At 37.9% G+C, this 19269-nt stretch overlaps 1 protein-coding gene across 19 annotated transcripts in view; it reads left to right on the plus strand.

Moving 5' to 3' along the window:
- Positions 1-3592: 3592 nt before the first annotated feature.
- Positions 3593-19269, plus strand: part of RXFP1 (relaxin family peptide receptor 1) — a 124735-nt gene continuing 109058 nt past the window's right edge. For 17 of the 19 annotated variants that reach the window (XR_012435190.1, XR_012435191.1, XR_006698356.3 and 14 more), the window contains exon 1: positions 3593-4003. Coding sequence is in view for 11 of the 19 variants with exons in the window: in XM_015450973.4 (XP_015306459.2) it covers positions 3889-4003 (115 nt within the window). In the remaining 8 variants the exon portion in view is untranslated. The remainder of the gene's footprint in view (positions 4004-19269) is intronic. The other 2 variants (XM_005556180.5, XM_074040676.1) reach the window with 1 other exon arrangement.

Raw genomic sequence — 19269 nt, forward strand, 5'->3', positions numbered from 1 at the left:
CTTTTACTTTTCTAATTTATTCTGTCTTCCAGCATGTAGGAAATACCCTGGTATAAATCAGGTAGCCTCAAATGAAGCATGAAGAAGCATCAGCAGTAGATAGTGCCCAAAGGAGAGAACATTGAGATTATCAGGCTAGGGCAAAGAGCACCAGATCTCCTGTGAGTTGATCCCATGGGGTGAAAAGCAAGCTAGATCATAGGCAAGTGAGTGGGCTTAGAGACAAGGCTCCAATCATAGCAGAGTGGCTGAAGTGCGATCAAGAAATCTGAAGCAGCTGCAGCTTAACCACAGTGACTGAGCATGCGCATTAAGGTTGTGAGGGAAGAGGAAGAAAGATGGCTGCTTAGGGAACACACAGGTTACCAGACATGAAACAGCAAGGTTAATTTCCAGATCCCACCCACTAACCCAGTCAACAGACTATATCACTTATTTTATCTCATCAGTCTTGAGCAAGGTAGGCTCAATCTAGATAAAATAAGCCTAAAGGTTGAATATATTCAGTTAAGGGAACTATGTAAAACAAAGTTAATACTAAGCCCTCCCCAGAGTTTGCACTTACTGTGTAAGATGATACAGAGATGGATAGATAAATGTTGAGCTTGTTGACTTGTTGACACTGCCCTCCTCTTCTTCACATTACCAACTTTGCAGAGGGTCACTAAATTCTGTTATCTCCCTGTTATATCCCTCAACTGGATATAGGGCAACACGAAAATCCACATGGGATTTGGCTTACAATGTAATGGTTGATTTCCTGCTAAAATGACAGTAGCTTCTGGTCAGTTTTCATCTAGGGTAAAATTGTTTAGATTTTATACAAAATATTTTAAGAAATATCTGTGCCTACTAACTGCTCTGTCCTAGTTGCACATTTTGCTAGGTATCACTCCCTAAAAGTTATTTCATTTCAGAATTGTTTAATGCTAAATCAAGCAGCTAGTATTTCTGGTGTGACACAGAGGTGATGAGTTCCTCAAGGGTCTTGCCTGACTGACAGCTGTCAACTAGAAATGGATGCATAGAATGAACAATTTGGCAGCATGCATTTTAGCCTTTAGATTGCACTTAATATTTTTAATGTATGGTTAGTTTACTATTATCCGAATATCTCTACATGATGAAGGTCTTATTGAGGTTTTACCAGCCTCTCGCACTGGGACTTTCCCAGGTCTACAATCAAAAAAACACATCATAAAATGGCTTTTTCTACTGTTGAAAAATGGTGATTGTGAAAAGGTTCAGAAACATGGACAGAAGCCCTCAAGTGCCATTACCCAGTTTTAAAACATGATACTGAAAAAAAAAAAAAAAAAAAAAAAAAAAGTCATGGTTTATTTCCGTCATGGTAGGATGGAAAAGCCACAAGATTATTGTGGATCTGTACAGTGCAGGCAGGTTAACAATGCTTGTTTGGTTTGACTCACTAGGTTGGTTTGAGAAGTAATTTTCAAATAGAAGTTTTTGTTATATTCAAAGAGCCTCAATAAGGTTTTAAGAAGAGATTCAAAGATAAGAAAGGGTATCAGCCTCTATTAGCCTATGTCTAGGGTAGAAACCCCTGACATGCTCAGCCAAGTGGAGGCATTGACATCACAGATTCTATTGGGCCCAGAGTGCAAGTTTATAATTGAACAATGTAGGCAGGAAGAGAAGGCTAAGAACATAAACTATCTATTTGTTTTTAAAACTCTTTAATATGTGTCTTCAAACTGCAAAACAAGAGAATGAGAAAACACACTTTAATTCAAATCTTAAGAAGGATTCTATTTCAGTAATCTGGTTAAATAATAATAATAATAATACCTAAAGATTACTTAGGGGAGTCTTTTGCTACAATGCAGTGGTTCTCAACCAGGAGTGATCTTGTCCTTCAGGAACATTTGCCAACTGCTGGAGACACCTTTAATTGTTGCAACTGGAGAGTGCTACAGGCATCCAGTGGGTGGAAGCCAGGAAGGTTATTAAACATTCTACAATGTAAGGGACAGCCTCTCACAATAAGGAATTCTCCAGCCCATAGTACAAACAGTACCTACCTCAATGTATGGCCAAGGTATGCTATATTCACTTTTGGGTTTTGCCACCAAAATACTTCTATAAAACTAATATGCCAGATTCACTGCCTTTGCCAAAAATAAGAGAGAAGTGACACCCTGAGAAAACAAACAATGAAAATTATTCATTCAGATAAACATCTATTTTAGTAAAACCTAATAGATTCTTAATAAAATGAGAGATGATTTGGAAATTTTGCCCTGATAATTTGAGAAGATTTAAAATACATTGTTAACGAGTACTTCCTGGCTAGTGGCCCACTAATTGTATGTATCTGTGATAATGCGCTCAGGCAAAATTTTCAAAGTTTGCACAATAACATCAGAATGATTTTGAAGACCTCTGTATCAACAGCTTACTTTTTATTGACACTTCCCAAAGCAAGTTCTTCAGTTTTACTATTAAGAAGCTTCTTATGGGTCCTCCTTCTGATACTGCCCTTGACATATTCCACAGCATCCTTCCAAAAAACTACTATTTCTAAATAAATTTTTAAAAAATCTATGAACCACCCACATAATAATCTTAAAATATTTCAAGTATTATTAAAAATAGTGAACATTTTATGGGACTAAATTCAGTTAACCATAAGCATGTCCATCGAAAGAACAGTGTCTTCACTAAATAAATCTACTGCTAAATGAATAAGGACTTGTGAAGATTTCTATAATTCTTCTTTCATGGAATTAATTATATTTATGGGGAGAGGAAGCAGTGTTAGTATAACCTTTTAGCCCTTATTTAGAAATAGTCTTATTATATTGAAGTCAATGATGTACAGATATGTAATCCAAGCAGATTCTACTTGTATATCTACAAGTAGGGAGCATTAACCTCAAAAATAAATTCCTCATGTCAAAGAGCTACTACTCATTTGTTCCAGAAATTCATCAGCAAGTTGCAAAATAAGAATGAACCAGTCTGGTTAAAAGAAAATGCAGTCTACAGAAATGTTCATTGCATTTTCATACTTTTTCCCCAACTGGTCAAATAATAAAAAATCACCACATGAATGACTGACGCTTAATAATCACCTGTAATGCAGTAGGACCTACACCCCTCACTATGCCCTGTGCTGGCCATCAGAGCTACCTTGTTGCATACATATTTTGCTCCAGAAAAGCAAGGCTCAGCCAAGAGTCAGCACCTGCATAACTCTAAAGTCACAGGGGACCTATAATTTAAACCCAGGCCGGCTTTGCTCCAGGACATCCAGTGACATGTCATGGTCTCCATTGTAGCAAAATTCACAAGTTCAAAAGGATTTTAAGTTGTTTTCTTCTTTTGTATTCTTCTTTCAACAATATCCTATTGTTCGAATTCCCAAACTCAAACAGTTTATAAACGATTGCTGTAGTTACACTTTAATTCCTACCCCATAGTTAATTCCACAAAGGCATTTTGCCCTGTGTAATTCCATTCTTTTCCTAGTCCTATGTCACAAGGGGAAAAAATATGTTTTTGCTTATGAGATATCTCTAGCTCAATTTCTTTCTGGTAGTGTATCTTTGATCAGTTCAGACATTTCTCAGAGTTTGTATACACCCTCGTTTGTAGATATCCTGTGTGTTCTCTGAAACTTTATTGCTGCTCAGCTTTGTGTGTGTGTGTGTGTGTGCATGCACACACGTGCGTATGTGTAAAGAAGGAGATTAGGACATTTAGAGAAGGAGGGCGGGGAGGAGAGATCCTGAGAATAGAAAGGAGGAAAGAAAAAAAGAGGGAATGGAAAGAGACAGAGAAAGGAAATGGGAGTGGAAGGAGGGAGGACTGCTTTGTAGCTGCTAAGATTGCAGACAGAAATAGCACACAACCACCGTGAGCTGTATGCGATTCAGAAACCAAGACCAAATTTTGTTCACTTTCATTAATCAGTTGCTCAGAGAGAAGGAAATGACATCTGGTCCTGTCTTCTTCTACATCTTAATTATTGGAAAATATTGTAAGTATGCTCAGTATCTAATTTTGTATACCTTAGTATTTTGTGGAATAACCGCAAGCACAAATGTTTATTCCTTATATTTATGCTTTTAAGATAAAATGCATTTACTGATAAAATTGTAATCTCACTTCAGAATTGTTCTTCTTAGTAAATGTCTGGTATTTGTATTAAAAACTGTAATATCTTATCATAGTCAATAGTGAAGCAAGACTGATGTGCCATGTAAACCTAGGCTTCATAATAACCAATTCATATAATTGATATTATAAGCAACATTATAATGTTTAAAGAGTAGTGATTCTTAAACTGTATTCAAGGAATATGTTCATTGAAAAATCCTAGGAAAGTCCTCACATTTGTGCCAGTTTCTGTGTAGTTGTAATGCTCTGTCGCCCTTATCCTTTGTGATTTGCTATCATAGGTGTGCTTCTGGGCAGGGAGATGCATTCTTAAAACTCTTTTTATTTAGCAAGATTTATCACTGTTCCTTGAAAGAAAAACAAGGGAAAGCACAAAGCAATGAAAAACATAGGCACAAAAGAAGCTTCAAGTGGGCATGTTATTTTTACTATAATGACAAATTTTGTTTTCTCTACGTGTGCTATGGTTTATTTTTCAGAAAATCTTTTTTACATTCAAGGGAAACAGCTGTTGTGTGTTAAGCTCCATTTGATTTATAGTATGTAGATAGAAATAAAATATTTTTGTTTCTTAGATAATAAATATGAAAAAGTCAAAGCCAAACCAAGAACAAAACTTTATGGATATCTTTAGTCCTTTATGATTCCGGGAATGTGGGCTTTCACTAATTTAGAAGTTAACAAGCCTTTTTGTAGTTCTGTCTCTTAAAAGTTTGCATAAGTTTTGTTAACTCTGAGCTCTTCTATTAAGGAATGTCTCAGGGTAACTTTCAATCCTGACTCTCCCAATTGCAGTGTGTCAAAGTGATTGTATTTTCCTTTTTCTCCTTCTTTCCTCCTTCCCTCTACTCCATCTCATCTAGAGTTAAAATTAAAGGATGGCATCAAAACCACAGAAACTATTCAGAATCCCAGGGAAATATTCTAGTCCTAGCTTTCTCCATCTCTAATCTTGATTACTGACATTCCTATTTTTTAACTGAAGGGAAAACAATAAATTGCAAACCACCACCGAAAATGTAATGTTTCTAATTATAATTCCATGTTTAAACTACCAGAGCTTTTGACATTTATGGCCAACAGCTTCAAAAAATAATACCATATTTTACCTTCCCTATTCCATTTCAATGAAATGAATAGATTAAATAAGCCAGAGGAATATTTCTAGAATAGTCATTCCAGTATAAAGAATTTAAGGGTATATAAAAGGTGTTTAGGGCAGGTTGAGAAGCAACTTTGACCACTGTGTTACCACTCATTTCAGGTTAGGAAAAAAATTCCATGTTTACATGTACCTTTTTGTTAATAATTATTCATGAGCAGGAAATAATAATGATGGTGGTCATGATGATGCCAAAACCCTCTGTCTCTTTAAATTTAACTTCCCTTTTGATTCAAAAGAAAATTTGGGAATGTAGTGTAAGTTGAGAGCTCCAAGTTCTCATCCTTCCACGCCTTCCCCAGGAAATGAGGGCATAAACATTTGCAGCAAAGTTTGGCAAGCCAATTCCTAGCTACATGGTGTTAATTGCATGTTAGGGTGGGGGAACACTTGTCAGGGACCCCCTGAAATAGCACCCACAGCCAGGGTTCACCTTGAGTTTAGCCCCTCACCCAGGCTTCACGTAAGTGAGAATTTCCTGGGCACACAGCAACGGAAATCAACAACCATGCATAAGGACAAATTCTTAAACCTCTGTAAATGCCCCATGGTGGTTGTTTCTCTGTGTGTTTGTTTTGTTTTATTTTGTTTTTATATCCACTTTCCTGTTACAGGAAAGGCGATGTGATATCATGGAAGACACCTAACCTAAGATGCTTAGCTGCACTACCATGTACCAGTTCTATGGTTTTCAGCAAATGATTTACCTCTTCTGAGCATGTGAAATGGCAATCAAATCCTTTACCCTGTCTACCTCTCAGACCTCCTGTGTTCCATTCTTTGTTACAAAAATTACCTCCTGAATCTTCACAACAACTCTATTATGTGGATACAATTAAGCACATGAGGTAGGACATTCAATGCCTTGTCACAAGACTCGAGCTAATAAATGCCAAGATTGGAATGCTTTCAAAGCCCGTGCTCTCTCCCCTAGACCATGATAATTCTCAGTAGCCATAATGTGTATAAATGGGCTTTGAAAACTCTAAAGCCCGTTACAGACGTAAGCAACTATTAGTCATCCTTTCAACCAAAAATACCTATGCATGCCAGAGCAGTGACCATGCTTTATTCACCTATCTTATTAAAGTAAGCATGGTCCCTGCTCTGAAGGGATAGAATGGAGAAGACCGCAAGTTGATCTAAAATTCAATTCAATAAGACAAGTGCAAAAATTGAGGTCCACACAAACAGAGGTGACATTAAGACACAAAAGATTTCCTTTTAGCCTTAAGAATTTTTCACTCTTTAAAAATCCTTCTGTCCATAGTCTAATTAATTGTATTGTGCCAATGTTAATTTTTTAGTTTTGTAATATACTAAAATTATGTAAGATTAAGGAAAGCTGGGTGAAAGCTGTATAGGATCTCTCTATACTATTTTTTCAACTTCTTGTAAGTATATAATTATTTCAAAATTTGTAATTAAAAAGCAATCCCCAGGACAACTTGTATCTTAAGTTCTTATCAGACAATGCTTTATTATTTCTTAAATGATTTCACTAAGCAAAACAATTCTTTTACTTAATGTTTTAGATAGGCAGGGAACAAGTGAAGATACAAGAAATAGAAGGAGTTCAAACATAAGCTTGATCCACTTTAGTATTTTGCCAAGGACTGGCCCAGCTTAGTAAGGTCCTCACTTTCAGACTCCTAGAGACACTTACCAGGCTACCTGGCCTTTGCCAGTACTCTCATAACTTGTAACAGTTTTCTTCTGTAACTATGAAGAAGAGAAAAGGAAGAGACAATTCCAGAACAGACCGTTAGCTTGGTTAGTACATGGAAAAGGAGAATGTGGGCATATTTATCCAATTCCAAAAGATGGGAGAATAAACACACCAATATGCAAACCACGGAGGTATACTGTGTTCTACCTTATACTTTGGGGGCGGTTGGGTTTTTTTAATTTGTATAAATGTATGAGGCATGAGTGCAATTTTGTTACATGCCTAGATTGCATAGTGGTCAAGTCAGGACTTATCCCTCACCCGAGTAACATGCATGGTACCAATTAAATAACTTCTCACCACCTTATATTGTGGGGGCTGCTGGCAATTTTGTATTTTTTTTACTATGTATTTTGAATCATATTTTTAAGTTTCAAATGGAAGGAAAATTAATGAATCTGTGCAAATGCACCCTGATCTACATAAAGGGAAATTATTATGTTTGTGAACTAAATAGTCTTTCAAGCACAGTTTCACACATTAGTACAAACTTGTTAAACTAAAATGCCTGGAGTTGAGTATTCTAGTTAGATTTAACTTTTTGTCTGAAAAACTGTAAGCATTTAGACCATTTGATTTCAATCCTTATGTTTATGGGTGTAGTTGTTTTTCTATTTCCCATTTATTGAGAGGTCTCCATAGATGAGGAACAATGTAAGTGCTTTACAAACATGATCTTATTTTATTCCTATAATAACCCTATGAGATATTCTCGCTTTACAAAATAGGAAACAGAGAATGAGAAATATCTGGTAGCATTCCTGGCACCACTTCCTAGTAATGATGCAAAGGAGATTTGAATCCAAGTCTATCTCCTTAAAAAGCCTATGCTGTTAAACATGATTTGATTCTAACACTTTCTTAAATTATAATATAGAATTTAAAGTGACCTTAACAGACCCCTGACCTAGCTCACTGGCCTTCAAGCAAGTTAGATCTTTCTCTATTTTAGATATTAATCCATAAGGAAATATTGACCAGTCCAAGGTCTCAAAGCTGGTAAATCCAGGGCTTCCACCACCTACAGTGAGGGCCTCCCCATCCAAGGCAAATTCAACAAATCCATGCTAGGAGTTTTTATATCTCCTCTTATGAGCTGGTGCTATCTGCTTTGTATACATTCCTCAGTGTACACCAACAACTGATGAATTAGTATATGTAAATAATTTGACTATATAGAAAGCACTTTTGTTTGCAGCACATGACACTTAGCTATACATATAGCAAGTGCCCATAAATATTGACTTAATTCCTATGTTAGCTTACCTCTCCCTCCTCCTGGATATTTTATTAGCCCCACAACCCCAATAGCTCTATTTCCTGCCTATGTGTAGTGATCCAGTACTCTCTCATCTTTTTAAATTCTACAGCTTCATCTATTTCTGTGATCAAAACAACAAGGACCTACCACTAAACCAAAAGCTCTTTCCTTCTTTGGAGATAAGCAGGGGCAAGTTGTGAATATTTCAAATTTAGGTTTTGTTCTCTATCACAACAAAAATAAATATCAAGTGGAAAAAAGGACAGTGTAAAGTGAGATATCATGTTGTTCATGTTAGAACTTGGTATTTTCCTACTAAATAACTGTATTTTATAACAGCCTGGGTATTATTAGATTTGTTAAATAGATTCATTTTATAATTATTTCAGTACTACCTAAATTAACTGGGTCTCCTGATTTCTTCAATCTTTTATGATAATGAATATGCCTTTTGGAAATCATCAATGTTTTCAAAAAAATTCTGAGAGTTAATCTTTGGGAATGGTACTCTTGGGACTTTTCACCAGCTGGTCTAGGCCACCTGGAGCCCTTGCTTCTGGCCATTGTGCCAACAACTCTTTCCACCTCTCTCTCACCATCATTCTTCCTCGACTCCTCTCCCAGATTCCTCCAGGAACTCAAGTTCTCATTGAGTTCCAGTGCAGATGGACACAGCTCTCTCTCTCTCTCTCCTTAGCTCCTGTTTCCAAATGCAATCCTAGGTCTACGTTTAGACAGGGTGCTCAGTTGAACCAAAATGTTACCCACATGATTAGCTACAAATGAAACAGAGATAATCTGATATATTCTTTAATAGTAAGATTCACACTTAAAAAAACAAAAAGCTGTTGAGATATTAAATAATTTTTTTGTTAGAGAATTGAGTATCCACTTGAACTGAGAGGCCATGTAATTATATGAGTTATTCCATTGATTAAAACATGTAGTTCATCAGGCGCCATGGCTCACACCTGTAATCCCAGCACTTTGGGAGGCCAAGGCGGGAGGATCACTTGAGGTCAGGAGTTCAAGACCAGCCTGGCCAACATGGCAAAACCCTGTCTCTACTAAAAATACAAAAGTTAGCTGGGTGTCGTGGTGGGTACCTGTAATTCCAGCTACTTGGGTGGCTGAGGCTGGAGAATCGCTTGAACCCAGGAGGCAGAGGCTGAAATGAGCCAAGATCGTGCCACTGCACTCCAGACCAGGTAACAAGAGCGAGATTCCATCTTCAAAAAAATAAATTTTATATATATATATAAAAAATACATATATATGTATAGTTATATATAAAACTATACATATATATATGTATAGTTATGCTGTTGTCTCCTACTAATCTTTTCCCTTGGTTCTCATCTAATTCATTTAAGGAAAAATGAAGTTTCTTTTTCTACTTCCCGCAGTCTGATCCTCGAGCAAATTGCTATTACTTAGACAGTTTCTATTTAATGTCGCTCAAGTACTATTTTTAATTTCAGTTTCATAAGAAATCAGATTTTTTTGAGTTGGAAGGCAAGGTAAAGCTGTAAAGGACAACATCCTCATTTTTCACATAGAAAGAAACTAAGGCCATATAGCTGTGTTCCCTTTAGTTTTCAGCTCCTTATTCTTAATTCACTTTTAAAAGTGGGTCTCCAAATTTCATATGTAGGACAAAAAGGGCAAGAAATATCAAAAGGGTAAAATATCACTTGAAAATAGAACCTAGATAGAAATTATTAAAATAAATTTATTATCTACCAAAATCCTAGCCTCAATGATTAAGACTTTGCCACTACACTAAGCTAGTATAATCCCTCTTCACATACCTACCTACCTTGTAGAAAAACATTGAAATCATTCTCACAACCAAGGAGAGAAAGGTTCTCATGGCACCTGCCCATCACCATGTTTGCAGCCAGGCCCAGAGGAACTTTAATGAAAGGGACTTTAAAAATGCTTAGAGTAAGGCGGGGGGCAGTGACTCATGCCTATAATCCCACACTTTGAGAAGCCAAGGCAGGTGGATTGCTTGAGCCTAGGAGTTCAAGACCAGCCTGGGCAACATGGCGAGACCCCCATCTCTACAAAAAATACAAAATTTAGCCCGTCATGGTGGCAAGCATCTGTAGTTCCAGCTATTCAGGAAGCTGAGGTGGGAGGATCGCTTGAGCCTGGGAGGCAGAGGTTGCAGTGAGCCAAGATGGTGCCATTGCACTCCACCCTAGGCAACAGAGCAAGACCCTGTGTCAGAAAAAGAAAAAAAAATGCTCAGAGTAAGTCAACACCCAGTGGATGTCTTCACTATTAATATCTCCTCTCCAGTCCATGCTCCTATCCTATTCCCCAGACAATAGAGTCATCTCTAAAGATGGCAGCCCTTTTCATCACATGCCATGCAAATCATGAATTTGGCCATTGGGGTCACCCCTCTAAAGTGAGAGAGGCTTCATGTGCCACAGGTTGAAAAATGAGACTGAGCATTGCTACAGCAGAAGAAACTTTGCCAACTTCTCAGGAGTAATTTATAGGCTATCAGAATTTATCAGACATTTCTAGTGTCCAGAGTCTTTTTTTCTGGGTGCCCCAGATAATGTAGGCACCAAATACCTGTGTGCTTCACCGCTCCCATAACCTCTTCCTTCCCACCAAAAAAGAGTGCCATCTCTTCTGTCTTTCTGCCTATGCAGGTGCCAGAGAGGGCGGACAGTGGAGGCCCTGGTCGTAGGGAGTCGAATATCCCTAAACTTACTGTTTTCTTCCCTCTCCCCACTCCAGCACACACAGTTTCCTGAGACAGAGTAACATGTTTCAATCCTCACCTTTGTGGGGATTGAAAGGACACTCACAGAGCAACATAGAGCATCCTCACTGTTACGTTAAACGACCCCAAGGTATTCATTCCTGATACGGTGAAACATAAATCCCACACTGGTTATAAACTCTGCTAGTATGAAAGTCTGATCTCTTTTTTCGCTTGCTTGTTTTCTTGTTTATGAGACAGGGTTTTGCTCTGTGGCCCAGGCTAGAGTGCAGTGGTATGATCACAGCTCACTGCAGCCTCAGCCTCCTGGGCTCAAGTGATCCTCCCACCTCAGCCTCCTGAGTATACGATACCACAGGTGCGTGCCATGACGCCGGCTAATTTTTGTATTTTTTGTAGAGATGGGAGTTTCACCATGTTGCCCAGACTGGTTTCGAACTCCTGGGCTCAAGTCATCCACCCACCTCAGCCTCTCAAAGCTCTGGGATTACAGGCATGAGCCACTGCTCCCAAACTCCTTCAAGTTTTGATCCTGCTACATGCTTGGTTTCTCCTCCTTTGCTTCTCTCCCACAGATTGTCTATTTAGTGCCAACTGGACTCCCTGAAGCTTTCCCTTTCCTGGCTAAGCAACCTAGATACTGGCTTCCAGTTCTAATTAACCAGTTCCTCTTTGTCCCTTAGTGCTTAATTTATCCTTCCTATCTTAACGATTCTCTGTATTCCTTAGTCTCACCACACCTTCTGACAAAATACTCACAAAGAAAAATCTCCTGTCTTGGTCCCAAATCTTGCAACCCAAATTCTTATTTCTGCTCATTTCCCTAGTAAATACTTCCTCCTCATGAAGGAGGACTTTCATAGGGAATAGCTGCCTGTTAAACATACTATTTGCAGATTATAGCCCTCCCTCATTTTGCAGTTACCTGGGTTCATGGACATTTTTGGTCGATTTTTTTCGGTGTTGTGTAAATTGGTTCCAACAACTGATCCTAATAATACAAGCAAGTTATGACCCTGCAGATTCCTGTAGTGTAGCCATTTAAACAGATAAATCTTACTTTACAGAGTTTAAATTAAAACAGTGTAAAATAGAACATGCAAATAGATATGAAATGACAAATTTTGAACAAAATTTATGTGTGTGTGTCTGGATCTAGTGAAAGAAATCAGATTAAACTGCCCTAGGAAGCTTTTTTGGAAGCCTTTTCCAGGCACATATCGCAAGTATAAGTTAATGAAAATAACTGTTCTCAGGTGCATCACACATTGGCTTCTGAGATACAGCAGAATCCACTCTGCCATTGTCTTCACTCATAAAACCTCGGATTCTTTATTTATTTATTTATTATTTATTTATTTATTTATTTATTTTTTGAGATGAAGTCTCGCTCTGTAGGGCTGGCGCACAGTGGCCTGATCTCAGCTCACTGCAAGCTCCGCCTCCTGGGTTTACGCCATTCTCCTGCCTCAGCCTCCCGAGTAGCTGGGACTATAGGCACCCGCCACCTCATCCAGCTAGTTTTTTGTATTTTTTTTAGTAGAGACGGGGTTTCACCATGTTAACCAGGATGGTCTCGATCTCCTGACCTCGTGATCTGCCCATCTCCGCCTCCCAAAGTGCTGGGATTACAGGCTTGAGCCACCGCGCCCAGCAAAACCTCAGTTTCTTTTTATCCTCTTCTCTCACCCTCTGTTGCTCACCCCAGCCTTTTGATATTTTAATGGGTTTTTCCCAGAGCAGGCTAGAAATGTTTGATTCATTTTCAATGGTCCAGAAGATTTGCCGTTTTTACTTTCTCAGTTATGGCTGATTTGCTGGAAATTGCAAAACTGCCTCATGGTTTATAAATGTTTCTACTTTCTCACACATTTCAAACTTAGACACAATGACATCATCAGTCATGCTTTCTGTTAGCTTCTTAACCTCCATTTAACCTCCCTCTTTGTGTTAAGATCAGCAGAGGTGGCCAGTTTAGCAAAGTCAAATTTAGATTTTTATTTCTGCCCTTCTAATTGCAGTCGTTACCCCTGATCCTGTGAACTTGCGGCACAGCAGTTTAAGCTCCCTGGACAGGAAAGAGGGACTGCTTTGGTTTGTTGATATTTTCTCAACCACTGAGCATGTGTCTTCAGTGGTGATCCAAAATAATGTGGCAAGTCATTTGTCTATCAAATCCATTTTAATGGGAAAAATCTGTACAAAGCTTTTTGTAGCGCTTCTGGCTCTTGGGCACCTTTTTTCAAAGTTCCTATGCTAGTAAAAATAGCAGCCCCACGCCCTCTTCTGTTCTTCAATCCCCTAGAGGCTTTGAGTCTTTTTTGAGACAGGGTCTTGCTCTCCTGGCCCAGGCTGGAGTGCAGTGATGCAATCTTGGCTCACTGCAAACTCTGCCCCCTGGCTCAAGCAATCCTCCCAACTAAGCCTCGCGAGTTGCTAGGACTACAAGTGTATGCCACCATGCCTACCTATTTTTAAAAAAATTTTTATAGAGAGGAAGACACACCACATTACCCAGGCTGGTCCCAAATGCCTGGGCTCAAGCCATCTGCCTACCTCAGCCTCCCGCAGTGCTGGGATTGAGCCACTGCACCTGGCCTGCCTTTGACTCTTCACTATTTCTCTCTCTTTGATCCAAGGCCCCTTGGCCTCCCTCTCTGCCCCTCTGTTTCCTCAATCACTCAGCCCCTCACTCCTGATCCACTCCTGACACACACGTTCCCCTGCTGCACAGGGTCATCTCGAACACAAAATTTACTTCTAATTTTTTCAGGAGAATCCACCCTTCGGTTTTTGTCCTTTTTTTCCTCAGAAAGCATGGGGTTGGGGAGGGGTTCAGGGAATAATAACAAAGGTAATGCCAGCATTCTCTGACATGAAGTTTGAGGGTAGAAGGAAATGTTATAAACTACTACACACACACACACACACACACACACACACAGACACTTACTTTAAATCTTTTGCCATCATTAAGCATACCAAATCCAGGTACGATATATAGTGTAAACATTTTCATGTTTATAGACCACAAACCTCAGATGTGCAAAAATTACATTTTATGTTTCTATGACTAAAATTCAGAGCTCATGACTCCTACATAAAATAATAGAACATTTAAATTTGCTAATTCAAAGTAGCTTGGTTTTAAAATCAGGCACTTTTTCTTTAAAATGCAATCTGGGTTTGTTTGGTTGTTTTTTGTTTTTTTTTTTTTTTACATTTGTGGGTATATAAGCAGGTTTGTTACATGGGTATATCGTGTGATGCTGAGGCTTAGGCTTCTAATGATCCCATCACCCAAGTAATGAACATAGTGCCTGATAGGCAGTTTTTCAGAATTTGCCACACCCCTCGCCCTTTTGGAATCCCCAGTGTCTCTTATCTCCATCCTTTTGTGTGTGTTTACCCATGCACCCAGTGTTCAGCTCCCACTTACAAGTGAGAACATGTAGCATTTGTTTTTCTGTCTCTGAGCGAATTTACTTAGAATAATCACCTCCAGCTACATCCCTGTTGCTGCAAAGGACATGATCTTTTTATGGCTGTGTAGTATTCCATGGTACCATATTTTCTTTATCCAATCTACCGTTGGTGGACATCTAGATAGATTCCATATCTTTGCTATTGTGAATAGTGCTGTGATAAACATATATATGAGTGGAGGTGTCTTTTTGGTAGAACTGTGTATAAAATACAATCTCAATCACTTAAGAAATCTTACCTTCTCTACCCTTTTACCCTTCTGACCAACAGCATCTGATTTCAGTGACAGCTTCACAAACATCAAAATTGAGGAGGCAGGTAGACAGGTGAACATCTCCAGTCACTTTGCCAGCTACTCCTGACGGTTAACTCACTCTGGCAGGGATGGGTGACACCAGCACCCATCAAAGCATTCAACGACTCTTCCACATTGTTCTCCAGCTAATCCACATGCTTATCACCAAAGACCACCACCACCATCTGCTCATAGCCTTCTCAGGAGAGCACAGAAGCCCTCAAGTGTCCTTCCTCACCTATTGGGAACTCAGGCAGATTCGAGGCTGACAAAGGCCCTGGGTCTAGCTCACCCATTCACCATCGCCTCCCTCACATCAAGACCCTGCTTCTCCTAGAGACTTGCCCTTTCATTGAGCTGGACTTTAGGATTCGAGACAAGAATCACTTCTGCTTAGGCAGTCTCCCAAATTCTCTTAGCAATTTCCACCTCCTCTCTCCCTCTACAGTTTTAATACCAAAGGGACAGGGTGCTTCCTTCTCACATTTCACTCTCAGCAGGTTCAGGAAAACTGCTTTGAGGGCATCATACATGCTTAACCCTTAACTCTCTCTAGAGGTTGTGGAAAGACTGGATGTTCTGTGTCCTTCATTACTGGATCTTAATGTTCAAGACCAATATGGTAAATAAAAGAAGTAAAGAAAAAGAAAGAAAAAATATTCGTCTCTCAAGCATCTGTATTTTGCCATTGAAAGCCATGACTCTAAAAAGCTTTGGAATTTAAAGCCAAGAAGCTGAGGACTCTAGAAAGTTTTTTTGTGTTCTGCCTTCCCTGAGCAATAAAGTACAGTCTAAATTTCTAGTTTTAGTGGTGGAAGAATAAAAAAGGAATAACCATGAAGGAAGCATACATGGACATACCCTAGAATCAGTAATTATAAACACAAAGCCACAGTAATTAGAAATAATCATTATAACGAAATACCTTAGTAAGAGATGCACTCTTTTTATTTGCAAATCATATCATATCAAATTTTTAGCTATTTCCCAACACTGTAAAATAGACACAAGTGAATGTGTATATTTACCCTTACTCTCAAGAAACTTCTATAGGAGAATCAGAATTTTCAAAACTTGCCTAATGATAGATAGGGTTAGTCTATCTTTATTTGGTCATTTATTTTTTAAGTCACACACAAAAAATGTGCTTACCCTATTTGGATTCTAACTCAAATATCTTGGCTCAAAATTCTGTACTCTTTCTGATACCAATTTTCCCTACTTTTCTATTCTGTTGCCCATAGTGGTTCCTCATATTTCACTTACACCTGCCTTTCTTTTTTTTTTAATAACTTTTATTTTTAATAACTTTTATTTTTATTAACTTTTTTTAGTAACTTTTATTTTTAATCTCTTTTCCCTACACTTTTCTATATGTTTTTTTCCTATTGCTTTAATCAACACTAATCACAATATTATAGATGAAACACCAGTGTATAAAAGTGTTATTCAAAGTGTGAACAATCCCAAATTATTAGGCATATTTATTAAATTTCTCCCACAAATTCTTTCTGATGCAATGTCTAAAACAATAGAATGTGTAATAAATAATTGGTAGGAGTAAGGAATAGTCTCACATGACACTCTCACCCCCTAGAAACTACTCGATCACATTCTTCTCTAATTAGTCTCCCAGGGACCTACACCACTTTTAAATTTATTCTGGGGAAATTGCGGCAGATTTTTAATGTATATTATAATGTGCTTTATTCTATGTACTTAGATACACAAAGTGTTCTAAATCAATGTTATGATATTCTGATTTTTTTTTTTTTTTTTTTTGAGATGTTTCATTCTTGTTGCCCAGGCTGGAGTGCAATGGTGTGATCTTGGCTCACTGCAACCTCTGCCTCCTGGGTTCAAACGATTCTCCTGCCTCAGCCTCCTGAGTAACTGGGATTACAGGCATGCACCACCACGCCCGGCTAACTTTGTATTTTTATTAGAGACGGGGTTTCTCCATGTTGGTCAGGTTGGTCTCGAACTCCCAACCTCAGATGATCCACCCGCCTCGGCCTCCCAAAGTGCTCAGATTACAAGCGTGAGCTACTGTGCCCGGCCTTATTCTAATTATTAATAGGAATTATTTACATTATTAAAGTTATGGGTAAGAGTCGTTAAATTGTTGATGTTTTGGTTAAATGATAAGCACTCATAAATGTTGTCTGATTAGATCTTCACATGAACCCTGAAAGGTAATGTTTTCTTCCCTTTCCAGAATGAAGAGAGAAATTTATAAATTTGTCAAGGTCATGGGCACATCAACACTTAGTCCAGAACTTGAACTTAAGCTTATCTGATTCCCAAGCCTGAGATTTTTCAGTCACATACAAACACCAAACTCAAATTCTCTCTCATTTTTATTATTATTACATATAGTAAGTAATTTCTATTTTATTACATATAATAATAAAATAATGTATATTGTTATATTATTAATATATTACATATGATAAAATGTTACTATTATAGATAATATATGATAAAATGATTTATAATTATATAATATTTTATCATTTATTATATCTCATTTTATAAGATGAGAATTCCTCCTATTCCCATTAACAGGTAAACAAGCTAGCCAAGCAAGCTGAACTGGTTGCAGATTTACCATGTTTTATTTCCCAGGGAGAGGAGAGAAGGGCACTGCAAGGACAGGTACAGCTTGTGCAAGGTCATGGAGACAGGAAAGGACATGGCAGGCTCAGAACATGATGAGAAGTCTGGGGTAGTTTAAGAGGAGAGCTGAAGCACATGCTTGGAGATGAAGTTAGAGAGGATCACCAGAACCAGATCATGAAGGTCTTTGTAAGTCACGTGCCAGAGTTAGGATGGTAGTATATTAGTAATTCGAATCCAGGTTTTGCACAAAATGGAAGTAACTCAGGCAAATTACCAAAAATAGACTACAATGTGAGAAACTGAAAGCAATCCTTAGAGAGGGCGTGGTCATTGCACTTGAGTCACTGGAAAGATACAGGCTATGACCAAGTCGAATCAGCTACTGGTTTTCACAAGGAAATAACTCAGGCAAATTACCAAAAATGGACTAAAATGTGAGAAACTGAAAGCAATCCTTAGAGAGGGCATGGCCATTGCATTTGAGTCACTAGAAAGACACAGGCTATGACCAAGTCAAATCAGATACTGGTTTTCACATCGTTTTCCTAGGACCTTAATACATTTTTAAAATATTTTCTCCCTATTCCTGTCTTTAAAATACACAAAATATGTGTGGAACACACTACAGAATGTTTGTTGAATACCCTGACCGTGATAGGACTGGCCTTTTTGATATTGCACTCCACAGATATCCGACTATTATCTCTATTTTTCATTCTCAAGAGTTTGATCTAGTCTGTGTTGTGTTTTCCACACTTCCTATTTCCCTTGTGTTATTTTCCAACTCACTATTTTCTTTAACTCTGGAAAGCCCTCTTATCCAGTTTGCAAATAAGGCAATAAATAAAACATAACAGAAAACATTAACAAAGTCTCATACAATAATGGACAATGGATGGACAAAATACTTATACACAGTTGTTTGAATCAAATGGAATAAACTCATTATTTGGAAGTACATACAATCTGTACTCTTTAATCAGTCAGTAACTTTGCAACACAAAGGTTGTTACTCAGAAAGTATCAGTCAACAGATTTAAGAGATTTTATTCAGCAACTATAACCTCACAGCAGTAGAAAACAGCACATAGACAAATAATTGAAAATATTGTGTTTATAGGACTAAGGCCTAATACCTGTAAGAATATAATTTTACTCTATTTTAATATATTTACATTTTAATCAATAGTACTACCCATGATATGTTTAATGCATGGGTGTAAATTCATTACGTTTTCTCATTTGTATTTTCCTTTATAAAGGACACCTTAAGAGTATGATGAAACAGTGCTGAAAGTTTAAGGTGCGTTATGGGAAATGCATCAATCAGCGATAACTTCAATATCCTCAGCAGACTTTCAATTTCCCTAAGAATTGCAGAACCATAGGCATGCTATCTAGAGAAATAGCTTGCTCAGAACATCTTTAAAATAAGAATACATTCAATCATTCTTGCGGGTAATTATTAACCCAAGTATTGAACTCTAAGAGATACCTGACTTAAAATAGGGTCTTTTTGCAAATACTGTATACATTATAAGCACACCATTGTTAATGCCTTCTAACATGACTAGAAATATTATAACTACAGGTCACGGAAAACTATAGTTTTAATACACATATGAAAAGATTAGTGGTTTACCTTCAACTGAACGAAGTCATATTCTTCCACTGGATAAATTATTTTCTGGCATAAATTAGATGCATATTTGGAAACTCGTATTAACTGCTTCAAAATAATATAGCCAGGAAATCATATACACTTTGGAGTTGCAATATTGGTGTACTAAATAGGGTTTACACTTATGAGCTGAAAGAATTCCAT

This window comes from Macaca fascicularis, chromosome 5 (genome assembly GCF_037993035.2).
Source record: "Macaca fascicularis isolate 582-1 chromosome 5, T2T-MFA8v1.1".
Taxonomy (NCBI): Eukaryota; Metazoa; Chordata; class Mammalia; order Primates; family Cercopithecidae; genus Macaca; species Macaca fascicularis.